The sequence below is a fragment of the Dipodomys merriami genome, unplaced genomic scaffold, assembly GCF_024711535.1.
Source record: "Dipodomys merriami isolate MVZ:Mamm:240054 unplaced genomic scaffold, mDipMer1.0.p SCAF_4, whole genome shotgun sequence".
Classification (NCBI taxonomy): Eukaryota; Metazoa; Chordata; class Mammalia; order Rodentia; family Heteromyidae; genus Dipodomys; species Dipodomys merriami.
The window spans coordinates 81587678-81606026 of NW_027205603.1; the positions used below are offsets into that span (position 1 = coordinate 81587678).

Below are 18349 nucleotides of genomic sequence, written 5' to 3' on the forward strand. Positions count from 1 at the left end.
GACTATTTAGGGTGTTTTCCCTGAGATGAGATGCTCTTATCACATAACTCTTAGAAGAGTAATCATTGGAGGTTCTGTAATTGAAGGGTGGGGAAGGAGCAGAGCAGAGAGCAGGCGTGGCTGGGCAGCCCGGTCCCTGTTCGTGGGACAGTTTGCTTTTACATCTTTGATCACACAGGGTAACATGATGCTTGCAAAGAACCATGTAGACCAGTAAGTGTTGATTCAACCACACCCCACAGATAGCCCCACCCACTGATTACTCTGAAACTCAGAACCCTGTGCCCAAGGCGTGGATAAAGCCAGACATCAGGACCTGGCTGGTTCCTAGCTCAGAGGAGCCACTACGAAGAGGAAAAATGGAGAAGCCGTCTAAAGCCAAGTAATGTATTCCCCACTGAAGAAAGGCCTCTGGGTATTCCACTAAAGGAACGCCAAGTGGGTGGAGCTGGGGTGAGGGTCTCCCTTCAAGTGTCTTCATGGGGAATGTAAGATTTACGGCTTAGCAGGGAAGGTCCTGAGCCAGGAGGGACAGTTGGGATTAATCATGGCCATAAAGTCAGACTTTTCTTTTTCGAATGAAAATAGAAGTAGTATTCTTGGTAGCAAATTTGGAAAATGTAAGAAGCAGTGAGAACTTCACTGTTCACTCTTGACATCACTGGAGGTAACCAGTGTTTTGAACATGTGAACATATCTTTTCATCCCTGACTGAAAGCTATTAGATTGCTTTTTTAAAATTTGAAACCAGGCCCTTTCTTTTAATTGCACTGAACTGTAAAGTCAACTGAAGCCTGGGGTTTGTATTCTCCCTCTGGCTATCATATTCCGCTTCTAAGTTTGCTGATTTGTAAATAAGACTTGAGATCACCCCAGCTTTTCATGAGAATCATGGTCCCTGGCCTCAGTTATAGACTTCCTTAGGGGGCTCTCCTGGGGCTATGCCTATGCTCTCCCTACCCTGATGGTTTACGGGGAGTCTTAGTCTTTTGGTTCAGAGAAGATCTTGTCTTATAAATTGGTTTGGGACTGGCTTAAAGCAGTCTAGACACATTTCTATCTTTTTATTTGCAAAGTGATTGGATAGACTCGAATCATTTTAAGCATTTAATCAATGGCTTGTTAAATTTTATTGACTCTGTGCTTTAGGCACAGCGTGTGTAAGCAAGGACCTGAGTTCTCTCTCAAGACATTTATGGATCAGTGCTGCTGATCAGCAATGAAAGAAATGACTACAGACTGAGCATTGCAAATATTAGGTCAAGGTATACTCAAGACATTGCTGGAATCTGGGGAGGGAGAGAGACCTTCATCCATTTTAGGGAACCAAATGTCTTCTTAGAGAAATGACTGGTAACTGCAAGTGATGTCTAGGAAGTCAGGAATGGATGTGGGGATGGAGTTGTTTCAGAAGCAAGATGTGGACTGCCTGAGCAAGTATGGAAGTTCAGCGAAGAATGTGCTCTGTCCATCTTGCATATTTTGTCAGTAAATGCCTTGGACAGTGTTTGTCCCAAGGCTGGCCTGTTTTAGTCTCCAAGGGTACCTTTTTCTTCCTTCTGAAATACAAACACCTCCTGTTTCTGTAGACCCAGTCTAAAGCTTCTTCCTTCAGGCAGATCTCCTCTGGCAGAATTAAACTTTCCTTCCTATGAATTCTCAGAATGTTTTTGTTTTCTAGGAACTTTCCACTGATATAATAGTCAGCTTATGGTTCTCTCTCCCTCTGCCTTCCTGGGAGAGTAGCCCATGAACCATCAGGGACATTCTGGCCGTCTTCCATAATGGGTGTGTTTAGGTGATGCTATGTTTGTGATGAGAATGTTTCTTCTGTGCTGGCAATATGTGCGTCTTGAGAATTTGTTTCATTCTCTCCCTCATTTTCCTCCATGTGCTTGCCCTCGTTTCCTGCCACTGTCAGGCTCAAGATAAGAAGAGGACAATGGCACTGGGTTCCATTTATTCATGCAGACTGGATGCAGGTTTTAAGTGACATCATAAGGACTCTGCTATGAGTTAAAAGAGCAGAGCTTCTCACAAGGAGAGCAGCCTCTTGCCATGGTGTGGAGGATTTGGGGCAGGGTCCATGCATTTGTTTAGCTGTATTCATATACAGTTAACAATGATGTTAACATAATGCAATGCTCCCAGATCAGTAAGGGAAGTGCTCTCATCTTGAGCCTACCAAGGGTCCTGCTGACTCTCAGGACTCACTTGTGTCCAGTAGTTACTCCTTGTATGGCAGAAGGCTTCTAAGAGCCCATGCTGATGCCAAGCCGGCAGCATTTTTGTAGGTCAATACTGTGCCATTGGTATTTTGACTCTGCATCCCCTTGGTCAGTGATATTGAGGCATTTTTTTCTTGGAGAAAGAAGGTTTTTAAGGTATTTTTGGATAAAATGCATTTGGTGTAAATGCTGATTAGAAGACAACATACTACAGTGAGTCCAACTTACTGATTTTTATTATTTGCTGACTGTATCACCATAGGCACGTAGCTTCACCTAACCTTTTTAGTTTTCTCATCCATCCTTCCATCCATCCATCCATCCATCCATCCATCCATCCATCCATCCATCCATCCATCCATCCATCTGTGTATGCATGTATCCAGCCAGCCACCTGCCCATGCATCTACCCATGTATCTATTCATCCTTCTGTACATCCATCCATTTATTTATCCATCTATCCATTCTGTCCATTTGTTCATCCATTTTCTATCCATCCATCCATCCATCCAACCATCCACCCATTTATCCATCCAACAAGCAATAGTGACAGCCTTGAAATGTTGCCTGATGGTGACCAGAAACATATTTTGCAGTTCAGTTAGAGGAACTATTGTGGATCTAGTTTGAGGGTCAAATGGGACACTGAAATTGAAAACTTTTTTTTTGCCATAACAAAATTGAAAACTTTTTGAGACTAGAAGAGACTTGGCTGATATTAGGGAGGTGGCCAGAGTGATAGTGTTTACTCAGAGAACAGATGAGAGTGTCTTCTTGCAAAATGATGTCAGTCTTCAACTCTTCATGTATTCATGATATTAGTATAAATCATGCTAGTGCCAAAAGGATTGAGTCTAGTTTCTATTGAACTCATATTTGATGTGAAATTTACTTATCCCAGACACTTTTCCCCAAAATATCAAGAGGTTTTTACAGTTTTTGCTGGATAGAAAAATAATGCACAACCTTTATGGAAGTGTAAAACAACACAGAAAAAAGTAGAAAGACAAAAATAAAAGTTCCATGTCTCAGAGACACATACTTTTGATGAAAAATCTCGTCAGGCATTTTGTATGTATATATTCATATTTCTCATGCTGTTTTATGACCTCCTTTTTTCTGAACATTATCAATACATAGTAGAGTTCTATTACTGGGTACATGATTGAAAAGAAGTGTTTAACATTTAAAGGGCTATGATCTTTTGAATCTCTTCCGTCACAGCATTCTAGGATACTGTAAATGTTAAGTCCTACTTTACATTTTCTTCCTTGAACTAATAAAGTTTGTGCTTAGATCTTTAGCGCCAAGTCCCTTTTCAGTTCAGCAAGCAGACTTGTAAGGCAATTAGCAATGACCAAGTGATATTCTACGATACCCACAAAATTAGTTTATTTAACCAGATCTCAGTTGATAAATAATTTCAACACAAACACCTTGATGAATTCAACTTTGGCTCTGTGCCAAGTTGTGCCATCTACCCTATGAGAAGGCTGGCATCATAGTTGTATGAGTGTGTGTACACGCACACACATGCATGTGAATGCGTGAATACATGCCAGTACTGTGCCTGAGCTCAGGACCTGGTACTATCTCTTAGCTCATTTTCTTTCTTTACTTCTGTTTTTCTTTTTGCTCAAGGCTGGTGCTTTATGACTTGAACACATTTGGCGTTCTGAATTGAAGATTAACTGCCAGTCTGATAGACTTTCTTTCCTGGTCTGTCTTTGAACTATGATCCTCAGATCTCAGCCTCCTGAGTAGCTAGAATTACTGGTGCCTGGCTTAGGGTTTTAACATTTAATTTGCATTTGAGTTAGAGGGTTAGGAGGAGATAGGAAAACATAGGCTGTCATAGTTGAACTAGACTGACAGGACTTGAATCTGCTGCCACAGCCAGAATAGCATGAGGCATGTTAGGAGAGAGGAGTAAATGGCAGTATGTGGAGAAGATCAATGAATGTTGGAAGCAGCTCTACCGCAAGAGGATGCACTGACCTTTTGCAGTCATTAAAAATACCATGGACTTTGGGCACTGGTGGCTCACGCCTGTAATCCTAGCTACTCAGGAGGCTCAGATCTGAAGACAGCGGTTCAAAGCTAGGCTGGGCAGGAAAGTCTGTGAGACTCTTATCTCCAATAGACCACCTTGAAAACTGGAAGTGGCACTGTGGCTCAAATGGTAGAGTGTTTGCCTTGAGCTGAAGAGCTGAGGGACAGTGCCCAGGCCCAGAATTCAAGCCCCATAGCTGACCAAAAAAAAAAAAAAAAGAAAATATCTTGGACTTTCATCAAAGAGTGTATATCTGGTAAGGTGCTGGGCAAAACCAGAGAGAGGAACTAGATTCTTCACAGTTTAGCACCCATATCTAGAGGGTCAGGTGGATGCTGTGGAGGTCAATTCACTAGCTTTGGCATCAAGGGCTCTCCATCTGGTGGTTAGCAGGAGTTGCAATCAAGCATGGAGAGGTACTGTGGGACCCTGCCCAAAGGGCTGATGGCACAGCTGATTCTGGATGAACAGAGAGGGCAGGCAGAGAGTCCATCTCCCACTGGAGTTGGAGTTGGGGGCCGTTGGAGGACAAGCTTGATCTAGGAGCAGTGTAACACTACTCAGGAAATCTAAGGATTGTGGTTCAAAGCTAGGAAAGTCTGGTGAGACTTTTATCTCCAATTAACTAGTCCCCCCTGCCCCAAAATGTTGAAAGTGGAGCTGTGGGTCAAGTAGTAGAATGGTAACCTTGAGGCCAAAAGCTCAGAGGCAGTGCCCAGGCCTTGTGCGCGCACACACACACACACACACACACACACACACACACACACACACACACACACACACACACACACACACACACACACACACACACACACACACACACACCAGCGAGGGCTTTCCAGGGTCTCCCCAGAGCAGATTCTTCAGGCTGAGAGAGAGTAGGGGTGCTGTGATGTACTCTGACTGAACAGAGAAAGTGAAGCTGGCTCTCAGACACATTGCTTCAAGGGCAGAATGTCTACTGCAAAGCTTCCTGTTGAAATAGCCAGCACAGCTACTTGAGGGAAACTTGCCCTCCAGGGACCTGCTCTGGTGCTGCAGGTGAAGTCACACCAGCAGGTGGATTCTATCAGCTCCTCTGCATGGAGCCTTTCTCATGGTCCACCTGAAATAATAGCAGTCCGTCTTCTTCCCACTAGGTCTACCCCTTAGCCCTGGTGCCCAGCAGGTGGAGAAGGGCTGACTGCTCATATGACATCCCCTGCAGGTGTGGGAAGTCTTAGGATCCTGGTTGATGACTGCCAACTGGGGGCCGGGGATATTTGTTCTGCATAATGGAAGGTGGCATCTATGGTAGAGTGATAAGCAGGGTTTCTGCCCAACTCACTTAAGGACAGGGTGGTATCAGGTAGCAGGAAAGAGAGGAAAATTCCTTGGATTAGTCAGCGCTGCAGGTGCACCATTTTCTGGACTAAACATGCTCGGAGACATGCCTTGACTCTTGTCTGACCCTGCCCTTTGTTCAGGGGCCAAGCAATCCATGATGAAGGGCACGGAGATGTGTGTTCTAGGGACTCACACTGGCTCGGAAGGGTAGGCCCCCTACCGTGCTAATAAAATACAATTGAGTGCAGGTTTCTCTAAGCAGAATGGAAAGCCTTCTCCTTTCACCCTTCCCCACCCTCCATTCCCTGTTGCCAAGAAAAATGGTCATGTTTCTAGGTTCTAAGGTTCACATTTTGGTGTTGGGTTGTATCCTGTTTCCGGCATGCATAATGAATCTGGTGGTGGCAAAGGAATCATGTGATAAGGGTATATATAAATAGGAGTTTAAACTTATACAAACAGAAATAGAGACCTGGGGTTGGTGTAGTGGTGGTTATCCATTGATGGATAATTCAGAAATGCTTTTCAGGACTTGCAATACCAATTATACATTCCTGGAAGTGGAAGAGAGTCTGTGTGTGACTTCATTAAGGACTTTTTGTGTGACTTTCTCCTGATGGTTTCATATATATATATACATATATATATGTATATATATGTATATATACATATATATACATATATATGTATATATACATATATATACACATATACACACATATATTATTGTAAAGATACTATACAGAGGGCTTACAGTTATGTGAGTAAGGTAATGAGTACATTTCCTATCAAACATTGTTACCCCTCCTTTGTTTTTCCACTACCATCCCTTCCCTCCTCACCTCCCAATTCCTCCCCCTCCCCAAGTTGTAAAGTTCGTTTTCAACATAGTATCTTGTACATCTCATTGTTACAATGGGTTAACCTGTATCCTTGTTTCAGCATTTTGTTATTTCCCTTCCCCTCCCCAAATTAGAAAAATGTATATGCAAGCTGCAGGATGCCGGAATCAAATACAGTGAAAACAGGGGTTATACCGTGGGGGAAGAACATACAAAAGAAACAAAAAAAGCACATAGTGCATTAAAACCCAAGAGCAACAAGATAAACCTCTTGGGTCCCTATCCTGGGGTTCATTTCGCTTAGCATGCATAAAGCCCTGAGTTCAATTCTTCAGTACCACATAAAAAATCTCCTGATGGTTTCTTAGTGCTGTGTTTAGTAATTCAGGTGCTCTGTTTTCCTCTGGCTATGCCCATGAACCCTAGAAATGGTTGATCTGCTCACTATGTCCAGTTAGACTGTCTGATTCCTGTGTATGAGGACCAAAGGACACTAGGAATGGAGAAGTTCAGGGAGAGCATCAAAGAAATGGCTAGATTGGGCCACCCATTTAGCCATTAGGCCATGGCTGTCAACTGACAATAGAAGGATGGATCAGAAACTCAGGTATCTGGAAGGTCTAGGATGGAATGGATATAGAACAAGGTGAATGTTATGGAATATAAACTCTAGCTACAATTCCAGAACCTACATTATCTCTTAAAACTTAGTTTTCTCTAAGTGTGGTACAAACTCTTTTATTGCAGAACCTATGTGTTTTCCTTATCCAAGTTAATGTGAATATTTCCATATTTCACTGTAGAAATTCTAATATATTTGATAAAGTAACAAAATGGATTATAAAGGGGGATTCACTAGTATAATCTCTCTAAAATCACAGCAATCTTCAATTTCCTAATACACTGCTCTGAAGATTCTGGATAAGAGTCATGTGTTTGTAATAGGCTGTGTTCACTGAACGTTCATGTATACCAGGCACTATACTAAGCCTCTTGTCTAAATGTATCCTTTGAGGTCAGTACCAACAGTAGCTCTGTTGGATGGGAAAGGAAACTAGAACCAAAGAGGTTTTATGATTTCTCCAGGGTGAGCAGGCAGTGGAAAAGGCCTGCATGGGAACTGATTCTTACCCCCCAGAAGTGAGTCAGAGAGCTGAGGAGAAATCAATGACCAATCTTATTTTCAGGTAAACTCTTACCCAAACTCATCACACTTGCTCTCTGCTGAAGTGATTAGACAAGTCTGTGTCAGAGTAGATTCAGTTGTTCGGAGAAGCATGAAAGACATTTTCTTTCTATGGGTTTCTAATGGAAAAGTTCAGCTGCTGTGGAACCTGTAGAAAAACCATAGGATTCTATGTGGATTCATTAATAACAGTCTCTTATCTACCTAAATATTTTCTGCATTAAATTGGGTTTTTGACTTAGTGCACTTTGCAATAAATAGATTAAACTTTGAAATTTTTCCTGCTGGATTTTGTAGCAGGACCATTTTTCATTGTAGAAATCTTCTTTTAATGTTGTTGTTTCTTTTCTCAGAAGTTATACTTCTGGTTAATAACTCGGTGAGCTGATGCCCACATTATTCAAGATAGAATCTTAAACCCTGACAGAATAAAAATAGATCCCATTTATTGCTTCTTCTCAATGGTTTGGTTAGAAAGCTGAATTAGATGAGTTTGACAGGATTTGTTCTTTATGAAGGCTTCACAGACTACCTTCTTCCATCTTTACATATCACAGTGATTTTTTTGTCTGATGATTTATTTTCACTGTTTTATTTCACTTCTGGAAATAGATGCTGTGTGCCTATGAATAATTGGCTTTCTTTATATAATTAATCTCTCACACGTGGATACCAAGGATTGTGTTGTCTTGCAAATTATCTTTTAATGGAATTTGCAATGATTTCTCATCACAGTTTTTCTACAATGTCTTAATAGGTTTTATCTTTGCATGTGTTTGAATAACATAGGTGCATATTCTGATATGTTCAATTTTTGCAGCAAAGATGATGCTTGGGTTAACAAATACTGTAGCTTGGTAGTGATTTCTAGAAGTTCTTGCTGGTAAAGTTGACCTTTGTTTTTCTTCTTTGGCTGCTGTGCACTTTTGAACTTCTTTTCCCATTTTCAAACATGGTCCAAGATAAAATCCATAAACTGACTTTCCTAGCTTCCCTTGCAGCTAGAATACAGATGTGTGATCCAGGCTCCCACCAACCAGATGTTCATAGTTGAGATTTTTTTGAATCAAAAGTTATTGGCACAAATAAACAGATGTAGTATAGAACCATCTGGAGAGGAAAAGGGACATGCACCTGCTTTCCTAGAGAGGGTACTGGAGAGGTTCAGGCAATGCCCCTCTGTTTCCAGGGAATGATTTCAGCAGTGGGCATGTGTGGTGGGGTGGGTACTGTGCTTGGTCTTTCTAGTCTTTGCACTGCTTTTTTTGAGATGCCTCTGAAAGCTGCAACCGGTTCTCAGCATCACTCATCTTTTTCTATTTACTTTACCCAGAAGAAGGCTATACTTTATAACTAAGCAACCCAGTTGATCAACAACTTGAATTTGAGGGTATTAAAATACAAGGGAGGCGGACTTGTTCATGCCTATCTCCTTTCAGCTGTTGAAAGATATCAAGAGAACAAGACTATTTGTCAGGTCACTCTTTGATGATTCATTATTTATTTAAACCAGCTCAGTACTGTGAATAACCTTCCAGAGAAAGATGCCCAGCCAGCCAAGACATTTCTAAGGCAAATGGAAAGTCTGTTGATACTAGTGCTATGGATGAATGGCTATGGATCTGAAATTCACCAGCAGCCTTAGGATCAAGGTCTCCTGGGAACTTACAAAATGAAGAACTCCTGGATAGAGCTCCCCTGTGACTCTCCAGGTTCTCCACTTGAGTGACAGTAAGAGCTGGTTGGAGCAAAGAATGTAGTCAGTGACCAGTCCTTCTACACACTCATGAATTTACATTTGTTGAGTGTGTAACACACCATATACATGTATATATATGTATATGTGTGTGTGTGTTTGGGAGAGACAGACAGACAGACAGACAGACAGAGACACACAGGGAGAGATACAGAGAGAGAGAGAGAGAGAGAGAGAGAGAGAGAGAGAGAGAGAGAGAGAGAGAGAGAGAGAGAGAGAGAGAGAGAGAGAGAGAGAGAGAAGCTTTAGTGCTCTGGGGTTTCCATATGTATTCACATGTAAGTAAGAGCAAGATAACAGCTTTTAGCTGTTTGCAGCCACACAAGCTAGAGAGGGCAAGTGGTCTATCTCCAATGACACTGACAATAAGAAGTAAAACTGAGCAGTAAATGCCAGCTCTTCTGGGTTCCAGAATCCTGTATTGTCTTCAGAGCACCAGACCCTTTTACCTGCCAGAGCTCAAGTCAACCCCTAGAGAAAGCTGTAAAAATTTTATTGTTCCTTTCCCTTTCTTTTATAGGAAGGAAATCTTCCCGGAGCAGGGATTAAATTGGTCAAAGTAGAAGCAAGTGTGCCTTTTCTAGGCTAATGGTCTCTTTACTATCCCACAACTCTACCCCAGCTGACTCAGTTGTTTATAATGTGGCTGGAAAGATGGTTTGGATGGATGGATGATAGTAGATGGACAACATTTGATACAGGAAGACATCAGGTATCTTTGAAGTGAAGGGCAGGTACCATGGAATACAGTCAAGTATGAAAAATGAGAAGAGGGGGGCATCTGTAAGTGAACTCCCTGTTTGCTACCTGTGGCTGTGGCATTTAAAGGAAATGGTTTCCTCCCTTGGTGATACCATAATCTAGTAGTCAACTTAAGCATGTACACAACTGAGTCATTCCTCTCCTTAGGCCTTGGTCTCTTCAATTATATATCCCTGTTCTATGGGATTTGTTTGTTTAGTTTCTTTCTTTTTTTTTAAATTGTGGTACTGGAATGGAATCTAGGCTCTCAAGAATGCTAAGCAAGTGCTCTACCACTGAGCCTCCCTCCCATTCTTTGTATATACTTATTTCTAACAGAAGAAAAGAATTTTATCAGAAAGATTACTTGAGGAGGGTGAAGGAACATGATCAAAGTACATTGTTTGTATGTATATAAATATCATAATACAACCTCTTATTTTGTACAATTAGTATACATTAATGAAAACAAAATAAAGGATTATTTGACCTTTTTATCTTTCCCCTGGATTATTTGATTATTTTTGGAATGAGACAGCAGTTGGGCTGTAAAGATGATGGTAGGATTTTATGCAGTTATGAGGGATGATTTAGTCTTGAAAGAAATCTACTCAGTTGTTTGTTCATCCTCGTATTCTTTAATTCATTCACAAAGCTACTAAGAAACAATGTCTATTAAAGGAGCCCTGGAGAGGCAAAGCAAAACAGTGGTGGGCTATCAGAAAAACATAAATCCGGCTACTCTCTTCCTTCCTGAAAGCTTCCTGTGGCTTCTGGTACTTCTGTTCACAACCTCACAGCCACATTGCCTGACTGATTCCTGCCTGGGGCCCCTACTGTATTTGTGTTCTTTTTTAAGTAAAAATTTTTATTGAAATATTTGCAGATTATCAAGAAATGTAGGTAACATGCCAGTTGTGAGAAATGATACAGAGATAACCTGTCTTCTTTACAAGTTCTCCCCAATACTGACATCTCATCAAACTAGGAGACTTACAAGGCTACAACCCACTGATACCATACAGATTCGTGTAGCTGTGCGTGTTTCATTCTCTTTGATTTGTTACATGTGCTCGATTAAATGTGCACCACCAGAGGCAAGCTACAGATCCCATGTATTTCCTTGTTACCTTTTCATCATATGTCCTTTCCCTTCTTGATTTTCTCTCCTTTCATTTTGTATTATGTGTCCTCGGTACCTGTAAAGATATTTAACTCACGGTATGTGAATAAATGAGCCAACAGTGCTATAAGCAGATGGAAACCACTCTTTCATCTCAGCTTTGAAGACAGAAGCAGAGTTGAGGCAGAGCTCAGCAGTGAGAGCTAAGGATGGAAATGGCCAGGGCTGGGAGTGCAGTGACTCATCTCAAGTGCTAAGAAAAGGACTGCCTGGGCTGCTTTTCTTCCTCACCATGTTCTGTTTGGGGAGGCCCAGGCAAGAGCTTGACTTTAGGTGCTGTCAACTTTCTCATCACTAAAGTAGGGGCGAACTAGCATGTACATTAGGGATTCCCATGGGTGAAGTGGCACATGGTAAGACTTTCTCGGTAGACAGCTGTTGCTCTTAATTACCTTGGATTTACTTGTGTCAGATGGGTCTCAAGTGACTCAAAATGGAGTCCTGTCTTAGTCCTGCCACTGTGCGGAAGCATAGCAAACTTTCTCCTTGAGACAGTATAGCTGATACCCAGCCTGCACCCCATTATGATTCTGATACTGTGTATCCTTCTTGTCTGGTGGTCAGTCTCACTGGGGATGTGGAGGTACAGCCTGCACTCGTGTGTGTGTGTGTGTGTGTGTGTGTGTGTGTGTGTGTGATGTTTCCCAATTTACTTGAAACTTTTTTCCATCTATATTTATTTTTTATTGTAAAAATACTGTACAGAGGGGTTACAGTTACATGAGTAGGGTCACGAGTACATTTCCTGCACTTTTTAATGTGCATGCATACATATTTACCTTTAAGTAGTCGTACAAAGGTGTTGCCATTCAACAAAGCAGGTTATGTATACAGCGTATCTCGATCGGTGTCACCCCTTCAACATCCCCCTACTCCTCCCAACCTACCCCTTCCTCCACTTTTCTGAATTTTGTAGTATATATTCACGTTTGATATGTTTACAGGGGAAACACATTCATAGACAGTTATTAATCTAGGAAGTCACAGGTCCCAGGCAGCTTCCTTCTGGAATTACCAGGGTGCTGTGGACCATTTACACCCTCCCCACCCCCCACTTCTCCAACCTGTACCTCAAGGGCATGGGTTTCACCTCAGTGTGAGAGCTGTCCCAGGAGGCTAGTAGGAGAGGGTTTACAGGAATCCACTCTCTTTGTCCTCTACTTATTTGTGGGATAGAGGAGAGCTGTTCACCATCAGGCTGACCTGGGATGAAGGGTCCTGCACTGCTTGACTCCATTGGCAGTTCCTTCCTGGGCACACATGTTGTGAGAAAAGACCTCTTGAGTTACAATGACAGCAGGAAGTGGTTGTGAAATTTTCACTGATCCCTCACAACTGTTAAGCCTACTGCTGGTCACACAGCACAGGCCTGGCCAGGGAGGGACCACTTCCTTTTGTTTTCTCAAGGAGGGGATGGCAAGGCTGCAGTGGAGTGTGCTTAGCAGATTAATGATCAGTGTAATCGTTGTAAAATGGTGATTTAATTTTTTTTTATTATTGCCTCTCTCTATAAAAAAAGAGTTGGTGTTTCTTTTTCTTTCACATCTCATTTTCAATCAGTATGGGTTTAGGGGTATGGTTGTCATGTGTCACAATTTGTTCTTTTCATGCTTTTGTTACTTAAATTATTCTACATTTTGCCAGAGGGTGCCCCTCTTCAGGGTAACTCTGTATGTTGACATTTTCTGTCCTTTTTCTTGAATACTTCCTTATTTTCTGGTACAAAAAGGTCTTCAGGTTGATTGCAAGAGAGGGAATGACTGACGTACATAAATGTTTAAAAACAAATGCCACTAAGAATGAAAAATCAGAAAGCTGGATATTAATGCACAAGTTTTACCCCAGCAAGTACTGCCTTTGCTCTGGCCTGGCCTGATGGATTGTTGAGAATCCCAGAAATGAATGTGAGGCTGGTCACTGCTGTCTGTAAGACACGTCTGGTTACAGACCCAGCTGCTGATGGGGAACGCAAGGACTGAGTTTAGGGCAGGTGTCTGAGCCGTGCTCAACACAGCCCCTGGTTTGTATCCATGGTAACAGGAGACAGAAAGCACATGGCAATTAGAACCAGAAAGCAAATGATTTGATCTAGTGATTTTCAGTCCACTTCATAGAAAAATATGACCAAAACAATGAATCAATTATTTAAAAAATATCTGTGTATACTCTTTTAAATTTGTGCAGTCTTCATATCTGTAGAGATGAGGATACACAGGAAAGGAGGTTAACGGAAGTAAACAGAAGATAATGAGTTAAAAACTTCTCCAAATTGGCTGCTCACAAAACAATAAAAATTGGGTGGTTCATGCCAATAATCCTATCTACTCTGGAGAAAGAGAAGCTCTGGAAGATCATGGTTTGAAGCCAGGCTGTGCATAAAAATGAGACCCCCATCTCAATAGCTGGGATGTTGTAGTGCACACTTACCATCCTATCTTCATGGGATGCATTAATAGGAAGATCATGTTCTAGGTGAGCCTGAGTGTACAAGTGAAACCCTATTTAAAAACCAATGAAGGACAAAGACAGCAATGGGCAGGGAAGAATGAGAGGGAAAGAGGGAACAGCTTATACTAAGCAAAAGGAAAGAAATGTAATCATCACATGATGTAGAAGAAATAATTGTATTGTCAAAGCTTATATAATTCACACACTTTATAGACCATGATAATGACAATTTGCCTTGTGAAGGTTAAAATGTGTTTGTGACTTTAAGTATCACTAATCTACAATACTGTGAAATATGTGACATTTATGTAATCACCTAATCTCACTTAAAAAAATCCAATGAAAGCCATAGAAATGGAGGGACAAAAGGGGTATTCACTAGACACTCTGTTGAGAATGAACTATACAACTTTTAAGTGGGGGTGAGAGGGGAAAACTGGGAAGAAGCAAAGGAAGGGGTATCATTGTTCAAAAAGAAATGTCCTCATTGCCTGACTTATGGAATGGTAACCGCTCTGTATATCACCTTTATACTAACAATGACAATATTTAATACTATAATAACAAAGGAAAAATGTGTGGCTCAAGGGATAGAGTGTAAAGTCCTGAGTTTAACCCCCAGAATCACACACACACACACACACACACACACACACACACACACACACACACACACACACACTCACACACACACTCTTAGATATTTTTCCCTTATAGAACTCTCCCAGGGCTGGGGACATCTAGGTGACATGTATTTAACTTGGCAAGAGTCCCTCTGACAGCTGTGAAATGTCAGCGGGTGTGTGGATGGCAGTGAATAGCCTGTAAATCAGGAGGAGAAGACAATTAGCCAGTAGGTTGGAGGAGACCAGCATCCAGGATCATGCTGACAGGGAGGTGCCAGGATCCCCAGCTCTGTGCCTTCCCAGTTATTTCCAGCCAGAGGCCAGCCCCATTGCTCAGGGCAGTGTCCATGCGCAGGCAGATCCCCGGAAGGAAGAAGAGAAGCTGCTCTACTCCCACTGTGCCATGTCCTACTTTCTCACCACAGATTTTACAAGGCCTGAGAGCATTATTTGCTGAGTTAAGTAAGATATTGCCCTCTGAGTTCAGAAAGTGCATTGATGTTTTTTAGATGAAAGACGGTTACAGTTTTGAGTTTAAACATCAAATAGTGTTACATTTTTTTCTAGGGCAAAATAAAGGTACTGTGACATCTCATTCACTGGGACCTGGCCACCCGACCCTTCCTGGCCCTTCAGTTGTTAATATAATAGGGTGGCTATTAATAAACCAAGCAGGTATGCATTATTCACGCTTTTAAAAAGTCAGCTTCCGAGCTAGGTGCAGGTGGCTCATGTTGGTAATCCTAGCTACTCAGGAGGCTGAGATCTGAGGATAGCGGTTCAAAGCCAGCCTGGGTAGGAAAGTCTGTGAAACTCTTATCTCTAATTAACTACCAAAATGCCATGCATGGAGCTGTGGTTCAAATGATAGAATGGTAGCCTTGAGAACAAAAGCTCAGGGACAATGCGCAGGCCCTGGGGTCAAGCCAAAGGCCAGCATAAATTAAAAAGCAACTTCCAGGGGCGATTCTTTAGTTGAGTTGGTAACATACCCATTGGCTCTCCTCTATCTTGTCCACAGCATAGCTAGATAATCTGTCATCACCTCAGACCTTTGAAACAGGTCTCCAGAGAGCCACTGACAATAAAGCTTGTGTTTATTAGGAGCCTAGATCAGAAAACATACCCACCCTTTTATTGTATGCGTGCTCATTGTATCCTAATTCACTAAGTCAGGGAAACAGGCTCTCCAGGTAACAAACTTAAAAACTATGATCAAGTTTTCAAGCAAGGCTGTGTACTACAATAGAAGGAGCACTACAATGGTAGGCATTCATCTTGGATCTTACCCCAAGCCCGATCTAGGTCTGACCTCCATACACCGGGGCTAATCTGGGCTTCAGTTTATTGGCAAAGTGAAGGAGCTGATTTGAATTACTAACTTTTCTCTATTTTTCATTAAAGAAACTTGAACATTTGCTATCTTGATTTATTGGATGCCTATACTGGAGGGGATGCCAAGGGCAAGAAAAATGAAATACATCTACCTTTCAAGAGCTTTTGGAAGGCTTGAGAAAAAGCCAGGCAAGATGGTGGTGGAAGTGGCTTTTGAAAGTACTCTCGGCTGATCTGAATCTTGCAGTCACATGGACTATAAATATCCACTCTTCACTGCCCAGCAATAATCAAGTGCAGATTATAACATATTACTATCTAGAAAGAGGCCAGTTTTAGAGGTGGTGTTCTTGGGTTGCATAGCCTAAGTGTCATTTGGGTTTAGACTGTATACAGTCAAATATGGCTCAAGTCACCTCTGATGACAGAAGTATGTGCTGCAGACATGTTGAACATGGGTTAATATGTAGAGGTTAAGAGCAAAGGTTTTGGCATCCAGCTTTGGCTGGTGTTAGGCAAGTCACCTAACCTCTTTGTTCATCTGTTCCTTCCCTTGTAAATTAGACGGAACAGCAGCTACGTCATAGAGTTTGTTGCCTGGAGATTGAAAAGCGTAAGAATATAAAAGTGTTTTCCATCACTCTGGGTGTAAGTGTTACATCAAGAATTGCCATTATTAATTCTCATGGTTACATGCACCATTATTACATATAGAATGTATTTCAGAAGATACAGCTTTGTGGAAGAGTAGGAACCTCAGCAGAGAGTCTGTCGTGGGGATGGAGCAGTGCCTTGGAGCTGGCATGCTGCTCAGGGACCATAGCTGAAGCTCTGATTATCTGGGATTCCCTGGGCATCCTTGGTTCTTTATTATGATGTCTTTGTTCCTCTGTCTCTGCTTTTCCTGCGGCTTTGGTCACCAATGCACTGCCACCATTCCCTCTCCATCTTGTCACTCCTGTTGCCTCATAATGCATGATAGGAGTAGCCATGTCACCATTTCTTTCTTCCTGTGACCTTAGCAGGCTGCCATGTTCTGTGTAAATGTTGCGTTTCTGCCCCTGTTAACCAGCTTTCTGGTGATCTCCAATTAGAATATCTATCTACCCCTATCTATCCATCCATAGTTACCATTTTTATGTTGCCTTCCAAACCACTGGTCCACCTGTGGAGCTATCAGCAGTGGACCACAGATCAGGTCACATGGCACTAGAAGGGCCTGTCCTTTGAGAAAAGGACTTTGAGGGTCACAGGCAAGCTTAGCCTGGTCTTTTAAATCCTGGGAAGGGCAGAGGTTGCCAAATACTCACAGTGCCCTTGAAACTAAGTAAGGAGGAAGATAGGGAGGCAGTTATAATCTAGAACAGGCAGATTTATTAACTGCTTCTCATTTTCCCATCCAGAATATCAGCAACTTTAGAAGAACTTAATTCTTTTAGGGCCTTTCATGTGTACTCAAAGCCTAAGGCAGATAACTGGTCATATATACAAGATCTGTGTATATGCCTCTCAAAACAATTAGTAAACCTTACTTATTTCTAATTTTAGATTCTTTTTCTGATATCAAAGTAATTTATAGGTCTTACTGATGAGTTGTAATATATAAGAAATATAGGAGCCAGATGCTGGCAGCTCACACCTACACGCCTAGCCACCCAGGAGGCTGAGATCTGAGGATGGTGGTTTCAAGCCAGCCTAGGAAGGAAAGTCCACGAGACTCTTATCTCCAATTATACACCCAAAAGCTGGAACTAGAATTGTGGTGCAAATGGTAAAGCATTAGCCTTTAGCACAAAAGCTTATAGATAGTACTTAGGCCCTGAGTTCAAGCTCTAGGAGTAGCACATGCACACCCCGCCCCCCCCAGGAAAGAAAATGTCTAAAATCTCTGGTTTTGTGCTAATAACTTGGTCACTCCAGACATCTATTTCTTCATCTAAGAAATTAAATTAGTTGTATCTGTAATCCTGGTTACTCCAGAGGCACAGATGTAAATGACTGAGTTTCTAGTCTAGCCTTGGCAAAAAGTTAGTAAGGCCCCCATCTCAATCCTGGGTCAATTCAAAAGCAAACACTTGCCAGCCTCTGTGTTTTGATTTCTTACATGGAGCACACTGACTTTGATGTCCTCTGTGGGGTTCGAATAGGGGACATTCAGAGAGATAGAACTGACTGGAGGCAAAGTGTTCAGGAATAATAAGATCCATCATCATTGTGATTATGAAGCGAGCAATGAAAACTCATTATCAGCAAGCAGGGAATGGTGAAGACAATTAAAACACACAGTGTAATGGCTGGCCCAAGGCCGGCCCCAGGACGTTGGCATTATTTAGAGACAGACTCTTAAATTTGATAGCTTATTTGTTTGCTGGTGATCAGGAGGGAACTCAGCACTTATATATCCTAGGCAAGTGCTTTACCGTGGAGCCACACTCTCTAGCCTTCTGTTGAGTCTTGAGCCAGTTGTGGTTACCTGGCTTGGAATAAAACACACTGGTGACTTTTTCTCTGTGCTCTGTATTTGCTGATCAGAGTCCTGGCCTGGGAAGCTAAGTTGAACACAACAATTTTAAACAGTGATAGGGAACAGCCAGGCAGGTACACAGAAGGATACTTCCTGG

At 42.0% G+C, this 18349-nt stretch overlaps 1 protein-coding gene across 1 annotated transcript in view; it reads left to right on the forward strand.

The window, feature by feature from the left end:
- Positions 1-303: 303 nt before the first annotated feature.
- Fer1l6 (fer-1 like family member 6) overlaps positions 304-18349 on the forward strand; it is a 154845-nt gene continuing 136799 nt past the window's right edge. Inside the window, exon 1 of the mRNA XM_069991369.1 lies at positions 304-382. Within this exon, the coding sequence (XP_069847470.1) occupies positions 360-382 (23 nt within the window). The 5' untranslated portion in view covers positions 304-359. The remainder of the gene's footprint in view (positions 383-18349) is intronic.